Genomic DNA, 10,916 nt, shown 5'->3' on the forward strand with positions numbered 1-10,916 from the left:
CAATAAGCTTACCGTAAAAGAAATAAAAATATATACATACACATTTACAAAAATTGAGATTCGTCTAAGGTTTAAAAGTACATAAGTATATTTTCATAAGTATAAATAAGTTGTTTAAGATCTTGTTTAAAAGAATCAAACTTAGGTTCTTGAGAAATGCTATAGTTGTATTTAAAACTAAATTGTTCCATATAAATGGATAAATAATAAAAATTTTGCAAAATGAAATAAAAAAACTTCCAAAATTAGTTTGAGAAAATGGTTGTCTAATTAAACTTGCATTCCTTAAAATATATTTATTTATATCTTTTTGCAAATACTTGTCGCGGGAACGATAGATAAGTTGTTTTTACATTTATACATAAAACAAAGATAAATTAAAAACATTTAGCTTGTATATATTGAGAACTTTCATCGCATACAAAAGAAGCTTTGCATAAGCAGAATGGTCGTTGAAATTTATAAGACGTGCAACATGCTTTTGTTGTCAATAGGGAAGTTAAAGTTTACCTTTATTTGTACAACCCCATGCAATGTTTGCATACTTAATATTACAATACATCAAAGAGTAGTATAATTAAATTAAGGCGCGTTTGTTAGGAACATTTCTTGCTTTGTATAAAATACCTTTACTCTTTAAAATTTTACCGCACAAGTTAGCAATGTGGTTTTTCCATGTTAAATTTTCGTCGATACAGGCACTTAAAAATTTTGTCAATAAACTCTTTCAATTATTATATTATCTGTATAAAGAATAGCAAGTTACTAGGCTAACTTGCTATTCTTTATACAGATAATATAATATTCTGTATAAAGAATCGCAAGTTACTAGGACAACTTTTACTAGTTCAACGCTCATGTTGCTAAAAAGAGTTATAATGTTATTATGAGAAAGAAATAAGTTAGAATCATGAGCAAACATAACTGTTGTTAGGTTAGAAGCTTTAGATAGATTATTAATATATAATAAAAATAGAAGAGATCCTAAAATGGATCCTTGAGGAACTCAACAATCGAAATTCAACATATTGGATGATATATTCTTGTCCACATAAACAAATCTCTTTTTATAACTTAGGTAGCTTTTTAGTCAAATTATAATATTTCCAGTAATTCCTTACCATTCTAACTTTTAAAAGAATTTCATGATCAATACTATCAAAGGCTTTAGCCAAATCAATAAATATACACAAAGTAAACTGATTTTTTTCAAATGAATTAGAAATATTTCTAGTAAATTGATAAACTGCATAATCAGTAGAGTGGTTTTATCGAAATCCATATTTTGATATATTAATTGTTAATAGTAAGATAAGTATAAAGTTTGTTGTTCTTTCTAAAACTTCAACTTAGTTAATGATGTTTTCAATATTGGTATTACTTTTGCTAATTTTAGAGCAGGTGGAAAAATTCCCTGTTTAATTGAAATTGGAAAAATTTAAGAAGTATACCTTTATAACATCAAATGAACTTATAATAATGTTGCCAATTATAGGAAAAAGAATAAAAATAAAAATGAATTATGTTAATAATTCATTTTTTTTGTTATTCCTTTCCGATGAGTCTTTATATTTATTTATCAGTATATATATATATATATATATATATATATATATATATATATATATATATATATATATATATATATATATATATATATATATATATATTATATATATATATATATATTTATATATATATATATATATATAAAGTAAGATGAAAAAAAACAACTTTTTTACGGTACTTAAAGTTTCATGCCGTTTGCGGCACTCATCAGCCATATATTTAAATCAAGAAAAAACCGTTCAAAAATACAATTAAGAAACCGTTACAAAATTAAAAAAAACAATGGAATGAGTTCTGACGTCAAATAATAATAATAGTAATAATAATGACAATAATAATAATAATAATAATAACAATAATAACAATAATAATAACAATAATAATAATATGAAAAAACATCTTTTATTATTATTATTATTATTATTAGTACCGTAAAAAAGTTGTTTTTTTTCATCTTACTTTTTTATTTATTTATTGATCTATTTAGTGATTATTTCACTTTATATTGATCACTCTCAAATCGAAAAAATTGATTATTATTACATAATCAAAACAACAATATATAATAAAAGTATAATGATATAATGACATCAAGATCAATTGCATGGTGAAAGGCTCAATATGTAATAGCCAGTTTACTAGAAAATGATAATTATTAAAGTTTAATTTGTGAGTTTTTTTCAGTCCAATTAACAGAAGTTTTGATGTTTTTGAAAGTGATTCAATTGTATCTTGAACTAAACTCTCTTCAAAAAGTGCTAAATTAAAAATTCTTTTTCACTATGATAATTGTCTTGATTTAACGCTTGACCTTGTTCAGTGGCCAGTTAATCATTGATGTTGCACATTTTTTATTAGATAGTTTGGTTGTCTTGAACATGTTAAAACACCTAACCATGTAAATACTGAATAAATATTATGACTACATTTATTTTGGCTTTGACATTTAACAATATGTATTAAAAACATGCTCTTGGATGAAGAAATGTGTTTAAAATGTTATACATTTTTACTAGTAAATGTTATAGGGTCTGCCGTTTTTTAAATCTAGTAATACACAGATTTATTCTTTACTTTGCTAGTTTATTTTTAAACATCTTTTTTTGTTACTTTTTTTTTGTGGCAAACAAAAACCTTACTCTTTTAAAACTCTGTTTAGAAGTTTATCAAAGAGTTTGGAAAGTTTCAAATGCTTTCAGAAAATGGTCTTGTTTGCAAAGACTAGTTTTTGAAGTATGAAACTGTTAAAAAGTTATCATGTGATATTCTAATGTGATATTTTGGATTATATGCACTTAGTTTGTTTTTGGGTTGTCCGTCAATTATTGGTATTTTGAAAGAGGAATTAAACCTATGTTACTTTTCATACGTTCAAATTATTCATATTTTTGAAAAGTTAAATGACTTATCCGGTAAAGGGCTATTTTATTTAGTCAAACAGCTTTGATCACTGGTAGAGTTTTAAGATGAACGGGTCTATAGTTTATTTCTTTTGTATACTGTTGTTTATATACTAATAATAAAAACCAAATTAACAGTATCAATGTATCGGTTATGCATTGATACTGTTGAACTGGTTTGGATGGCTGGATCATTGAGGCTGTGGATTATTTAGGTCCAATATTCACAACATACAACGTACATAACCTGATCCATTTGTTATAAAATTTTGAATGACCACTTCTTGATATGTCTGCCTTTTCATTTAAAGATGGTTGTCTGAAATTATTAGAATTTATTACGAAGATGTTAGTTTAATTAATTGCCTGTGTTTAGGTAATTCCATGTATGACTTTGATAAATAAAAGAAAAAAAGCACAGTACAGCACATTGCTATACAGTATAACATTGTGCTTTATTGTTCTTTGAAGTGAAAAAATAACATCGTGAAAATAGTAGAAAAACGTTGGAGAACGTTTTTCTTGCAACGTTTGGCCAAAGTCATTAATATAAAGTTGGCCTAAATTTCGTTTCTGCCATTATTTCAACGTCTTTATAATAATAGAAAAGACATTGTCACAACGTCATTTTGCTCAAAATATAACGTTTCCCTAACGTTTTTATAAAGTCTAAGTCTTTTTTCTAAAAAATTTAACGTCCCTCTAACGCCTTCACAACGTTGTTTAGCTTAAATGTAACATCGTTGTTATTTACATAGTTAATTATCTTTAATAACGTTAGCAAATTGAGGTTTTTCCACTGTTTTATTTATATCATCATACCAACGTCTTTCTAATGATATGGAAGACGTTAAAACAACGTTTCAACGTAATTTTTCTTATTTGGATTTGACGGTAATTTAATTTGTGATAAAGTGCTAATAGCTCAAAAATTAAATAGCTTTTATTTAGCAACTTTTAATAAAAAACGAAAGAATTAAAACTAGATATAATGGAGTTGCAATCTGCCTTTAAGTCTAAAAAATAACAAAAAAGAAGGATCAGATAAAGTTAGTGTCAATAAATTAAAATTAGTCTATGATATAATTGAACCATTCTTATTTCATATTTTCAATTTATCTTTTAAATCAATTGGAGTTCCGGATAACTTAAAAATTGCACGAGTCACTCCAATTTTTAAGGCTGGAGATGAGTCAGACCCCTTAAATTACATGCCTATTTCTTTCTTTTTGTGTTTTTCCAAAATTCTTGAACGTATATTGTACAACAGACTGAACAATTATTTAACTGAAAATAATATGTTGTACAGTAAACAGTTTGGTTTCAAAATAAAATAAGAAGTCTGTTTTGCATTAGGAGTTTTCATTGATCTGTCCGAAGCTTTTGATACTGTAAATCATTCTATTCTAATTAAAAAAATGAAACTTTATGGAATAAAAGATTCAAACTTACACTGGTTATAAAATGACTTGTCAAACAGAAAACTATACGTTAAATGTGATAATATAGAAACAAACAATAATCCTATAATTTGTGGAGTTCCGCAGGTTTCTATATATAATTACTTTTTTTACTATAAATTCATGATATATCTTCAACATCAAGCTTATTGAACCTTATTTCATTTGTAGATAACTAAAAATTTTTTTTTCTCAAATAAATGTTGAAGTAGTTTTTAAATTAGTCAATGAAGAACTAAATAAATTAAATAAATGGTTCATATGCAGCAAACTGCCTTTGACAGCTAAAAAAACAAAACTTTCCCTTTTCGACAAACCAAGCAAATCGAAAGAAATAACTCTAATTCTACCCATTTCCCAAATTGATAAAACTGACATTAAGTGGCAAACTCCATTAAAAAAAAATCAAAAAACATTGGCATGATCTATAAAGCAAAGATATTTTTAAGTTTTATATATTTTTATACATTGCTATTCAACTTACAGTAATATCCGCAAATACTAATCACACTAAGTTGAGAAAACTCTACAGCATGAAAAACATGCTGTTATAATTGTATTTGAAGCTGGTAAAGCTGTGCATTGTGTACCTCTTTTACGTGAACTTGGTGCCTTAAGTATTCTCAAACTTAATATTCATAAAGTTTTACAGTTCATGTATAAAAAAAGCGTGGACAATCTCGTAAAGACTTTGAAACTTATTTTGAAGAAATACTTATAAGTATTCTAGAAGATTTTTCATAAACAGCTTTGTGAATCCAAAATCTTTTTTTTTTTTCCTCAGTTTACAATGTTAGTCATAACACAGAATGATACAATTACGTAATACAATTACGTAAATAACACAAATCAGTGTAGTGACAATATAAAACTAGATTTCCTTAAAAAGATCATAGGCATCTTATCATCGGAGCCTTAAAAAGTAAAAATATTTATTTAAAGCATAATATATTGAAGATTTAATGTGTGAAGATTTAACGCATTTAACTTATTACAACATACTAATATTTTAATATATAGTAAACTGAAGATGTAACAAATACATTTTACATACATTTTTAGTAGAATTTAGAATGTTGTCCATTGTGAGAATGAATTTTTTTAATTAACTTTAAAATCAGAAAGAATAACAAAACGATCAAAATTTGGTAATACTATTTTATTTCAAGATGGGATGCACAATATGCAATACAAAATTGATTAAACTTTGTTCCACAAAAAGGATCATTTAAAACACTATTATTTCCTAATGTGTATTTATTTATTGGTTTTAAAGTAAAAAGGTCGTTAAAAGCAAATAAAGATAAATCGTTTTTACGTATAAAAGTAAAACATAAAACATTAAATATGTTAAATTTATAAACATCTAGTACCTTTATATGATCAAGAAAATATTTTGAATGTGAAAAGCGATCCGCATAATTAAGTAAGCGAACTGCATGTTTCTGGCAGCAATAAAGATGTTGTAACTTACTTTTCTCCATACTTCCCTAGGTGACTATTGCATAACTTATATAAGTGTGTATAAATGAATAATAGAGTTGGGTTAAGTTTTTTTGTTAAGATAGTTTTGGGCTTTGTATAAAATACCAATCTTTTTTGGATATTTTGGTGTCTACATGATCAATTTGTTTTCTCCAAGTAATATCCTCCTCATGATAAACACCTAAGATTTTTATAAAAGCAACTTTTTTTATCATAGTTTTATCAATATAAATTTGAGGCATATCATTTAGTTATTAAAAACTAAATTCATTTTTTCATAATTCATTTTTTTCATAATAATTCATTTTTTTAATAATTTCATAATAATTCATTTTTTCATAAATTCAGGCATATCATTTAGTTATTAAAAACTAAATTCATCAGATCAATTTAGAATCGCAGACCATTTTTATAGAAAAGTTTTTCAAAGATTGTTAACGAGAAGAATATTTCACTTAATCAGTTTAAAATTAAGTTAAAGCGTTTTTTATTACACACCGATATTAATTTATTTTGTTTCTTTTAAAATAGATCAAAAAAATAAAATTATCTAAAACACGACATCAAATAAAAATCAATGTAAATAATTTAAGTTTGTCTTAAATTTAATTACCGTGTCAGTTCAAAAACTAAATAATTAAATAATTACTGATATAACTCATTATCACTTATTACATTTTAAAAAACCTTTTTCACTTTACACGCACCAAATGATAAGAATAAGATTTTACAGTTTTTGAGAAATTGCTATTTTGGTATTTTTCTGAACTTTTTTTCAGGGAACATACTAAGCTGTATTGGTCAGCTAGTATTGTAACATACTGACCTTTAATGCTCAACACTTAATGAAAAAATTTAAATAACTTGAATGTTCTTTTCAAGTTTATACTGTTAAACTTGCTTTGACCTATTTTACCTCATCGTAACCATGAATTTATAAATCCATGGTCTTTTGTTCTCCTTCGATACTATTGTTTCATTTCTTAGACTCAAGAATTTTTTAAGTGTATTATTTTAATATAATGTTATAGTTATTATAAATATCTTATACCCTTAACATTTAAGGTATAGCAAATATGTTTTGCCTTTAGTATTTGAATTAAGGGCTTAAGGTGTTAATTTGGTATTTCAATTTTTAAATGAGGTTTTTGAAAATGACTGCTAATCAGAGATTAGTTGGTAAGAGTCGACATTATATTTAAAATTATTTATTTTGGGAATTAAATTGTTTCGTCGACACGTTTTATTTCGAAATAGATTAATTCCCCGATTAGATTTTATACAAAGAGATTTATTTTAATATATATAACAATTTATTTTTTGACACCGGTATAAAAGGCTATAACAAATAAAATTTTTAGTCAAAAAAACTAAAAATATTCAAATAACGAGATTAATTGCCAGAGCCAAAGTCACTTCTACTACAATATAACGCTCTGTTGATAAACCTGTTAATAAGCCTTTTACATGAGATGACTCGGTTTGTCTTGCCTGTTACACAAGAACTCGTTTATATACTTATAAAATGTTTTCCGCATTGAATAAAAGTGTTCAGCGACTTTAATCCTCAAAATGGTCTTGAAAAAATGCATAAAAATAACATTACAAAGATGGTAAATTTCTCGTATGTCTAATATTACTCAAAGTTAACTATGTAAACGGCATTAGCATAAGCACCACCCTTACCATTTGCATTGCAGTTGTTTGCAATTCCATACTTTTGGTAAGAAACGCCGTTTCCAACAAAGCATTGGCCATTGTTTTGAACAGCAAAAATTTCATAGTTGCGTTCAGTTGCTGCAATATAACATTTCGTAATAGCTTTATCGCGGTAGGGATAAAAGTTATCAAGAACTGCAGCTGAACCTTCTAAAAGCGTTAAGGCTCTGGAATCACTATCTTTCCAACAACCTACATACTTATATAACAGTTTTTCAGTAATTACGTATGCTTGGTTTGACATTGCATTTCCTTTTCCATTCTCATTACAAAGATTTGATAACCCATATTTTCTGTACGCGCCATCATTGCAAGCAGAGCAAAAACCTCCGTCACGAACAGCAAATATTGTAAACCCTCGTTCTTTGGCAGCCTCATAACATTTTTTAATAGCATCTACACGATTTCTGTAGGAATTATCGAGTAATGTTGATGATCCTTCGAGTGTTGTCATGGCAATGTTTGATTCGTCTTTCCAGCATCCCAAATTATTTAATGGTAAAGAAATCTAAAATAAAAATTTAGAAACAATTCTGTAAAGAAATATTTTATAAAATTTAGGTTGCAGAATAGAGTTTTTATTTACATATATTAAAACAATATTTTACTTATGTACTATAAAAACTTATATTTTATAAAAGTTAGAAAACAGCGTATTTATTTGTTTAATTTGTTTGCTTGTATATTAAAATAATAATTTGTTTATATCAACTTTTCTCACTTCTAGATATATTACTTTAAAGCTTTAAATGTAATTGGTTCGACGTAAAGTTTAAAATCTTAAAAGTACATTAAAATTGGATTCATTCATTTTTAAGATTAGCTTTAAAAAAACTCATAAGAAGAATTATTTTAAATAAAGAAAAACTGCGCAAAGTAGGCTTCTTTATTTTATAAACACTAGCTCTTTCTTTTAAAATTTTAGTCAGCGTTTCTCGAATTCAGCACTTTATTAAATTTGTTCCTAAATTGAAAATAATTATATAAATTTTTAAGCAGTAATCAAAGAATAAAAGTAGCCGGCGCACACTAAAATATTTACTGTAAATTATTTTCAGCATGATGCATCATTGAATCATCACAAAAAAATGCAGCTTCTCAAGTTTTTAAATATAGATTTTAATAAAAAATGCAGATGCATTATTGAAATGCTTTTTAGATAATAAATACACCGGGCCACTTTATACAAAGACACTCCAGATTTAAATGAAAAAATAGTGTGTTTTGGAGTAAGTAAAATCGCATTTAAACATAGATACGCTAACCATACAAAATCTTTTATCCATGAAAAATCCACCCAAAATTTTATACCTTTAACCTCATCTTAAATTTTATCTTATTTAAACCTTGTCTTAAAACATAAATCCATTCAAAATCTTTTATCAAAAATATAAAAATTGTATTGAGCTGTCTAAGGAGGTGTTGAGGTTCAAAAAATGTAGAATAAAGCCGATAGTTTATTAAAGTGTTGTAAAACGTTGCAGATCACACAGCCCCACAACCAAAGAAAGCAAATTTTTTAAAATGTTTTCCTATAACGAGCTGCTCCATTGGAAAAATGTGACACTGAATTTAAATCTGAAAGAACTCTTGGCCTGCAACAGCAATTTTATTTAAAAATTTGCTTTTTTTTTCAAAATGGCTGCCAAAATTTGGTGAAAAATATTTTCGTGCAAAGAAATGCGTGAAGTATATCATTCTAAATGTTTTCATGTGTGCTGGATCTAAATATAACAGAAACTTGTGTGTTATGTACCGTTTTAGGTCAGAAATAAGATTTTATGTCCAAAAGTATTGCAAAAATAAATGGGAAATGCTAAAAGCTTAGCAAATAGTTGCAAAGGTAGACGTGCTCCCTTGTATGCACGTACATGACCAGTAAGACGCTTATGTAACCAGAAGCACGTTCAGTCTGGTATAAATGACCTATCTAAATGATCAAATGAAGTGCCCACGTGACCAGTTGAACGTTTATTTTGTTACATAAACCCATTCTTTTAGCACCGATATTTCATTCAAGGTCTTGACGCACACCTATCCATCTTCCTAAGAAAACGGATAGTTTAGTCAAAACTAGAGGCGATAATGTAACTCACAAAATTGCGGGTGGTGTACCAAAAGAGCCGAAGTTCATTGGTAAATCTAAGTTGAAAAGTGGTGCACGTTTAACTGAACGGACGATACACCTAAGTTTAGTAAAACCTGGTTCTAAAGCTTTTCATATAATGACAGAAGCAAAAAAGTGGTGCAGATGTTTAATGCAATTTTTAATCACATTGCTTTAATAGTGAAACAGTTTGTAACCAGGAGACAATCAAGTTAAGACTTTTTTAAAAGACTGTGGACAAAAACATGAAAAAACTTGTGCTAGCTCTTTCGTGTTCTGAAGTGTAAGCGATGTTGTTATTTTTCCAGTTATGGAATTAGAAGCCAAAATTGATCTAGCAGCGAAATTAAGCTGGCGTCACAGAAAAATCTTGGATATGAGCTGGACAATTGCATTAAAATTTAAAAAATACTAAATATGATTCAAGCTGGAGCGCTGTGAGTGAGTTTTTTAAAGACAATTTATCACAACTGAAATAAACTAGAAGTAATTCTGCCTTAAACAGTGGCAGAGCAAAGCCTTTTGGTGCTATCTTGACTGAAATTATAGACACACTCAATTGACATTTAAAATAGATCAACTTTTTCTTTGCAGTCATCAATCTAGACTATAATGACTTACGTAAAGATCCTGATCTAGAACAGACGTCAGATCTAGAACAGACGTCAAAACTGAGCACACGCCACTGACAAATCTTGGATAAGAGTCTGATATCACAAAGCTGGATAATTGTGTAAAAATATGTGGAACTACATCGATACAAACAATGTCTGAATAGAATTTGGTGACAACCAATGCCTTTTTGCTAAAATCAGACTTTAATAAATTGCCTGGAAAGAAAAAGAAGAAACGTTGGAAATGGGCAAGGGCGTCCTGCGAAGTTGGACCAGTCAGGAAGCTAGAAGCTGATTTCTTCATTACGGTGAAAAAGGCTCGTCAACTAGTGGTAATTCAACGTTAAAAAAAACGAATATAAAAAAACATGGCAAAACGTTAGAGCTTCTTAAAAAGTGCAAGTTTCCAGAGTTCCAAAAACTGTCAGTATTTCGGACTCGCTCAATAAGAAGCAGCTAATCAATGAAGTTTCATACCTACGTCTGACGATAGCGCCTGAAATCAAACAACAACGAAGAATAAAACTTGATTCTGGAAAATTCAAATTGGTGAATTTGACAA

The 10,916-nt window shown here is 27.5% G+C and overlaps 1 protein-coding gene across 1 annotated transcript in view; it reads right to left on the reverse strand.

Moving 5' to 3' along the window:
* Nucleotides 1-7,204: 7,204 nt before the first annotated feature.
* LOC105849214 (uncharacterized) overlaps nucleotides 7,205-10,916 on the reverse strand; it is a 32,872-nt gene continuing 29,160 nt past the window's right edge. Inside the window, exon 4 of the mRNA XM_065791975.1 lies at nucleotides 7,205-8,141. Within this exon, the coding sequence (XP_065648047.1) occupies nucleotides 7,551-8,141 (591 nt within the window). The 3' untranslated portion in view covers nucleotides 7,205-7,550. The remainder of the gene's footprint in view (nucleotides 8,142-10,916) is intronic.

This window comes from Hydra vulgaris, chromosome 03 (assembly GCF_038396675.1).
Source record: "Hydra vulgaris chromosome 03, alternate assembly HydraT2T_AEP".
Taxonomy (NCBI): Eukaryota; Metazoa; Cnidaria; class Hydrozoa; order Anthoathecata; family Hydridae; genus Hydra; species Hydra vulgaris.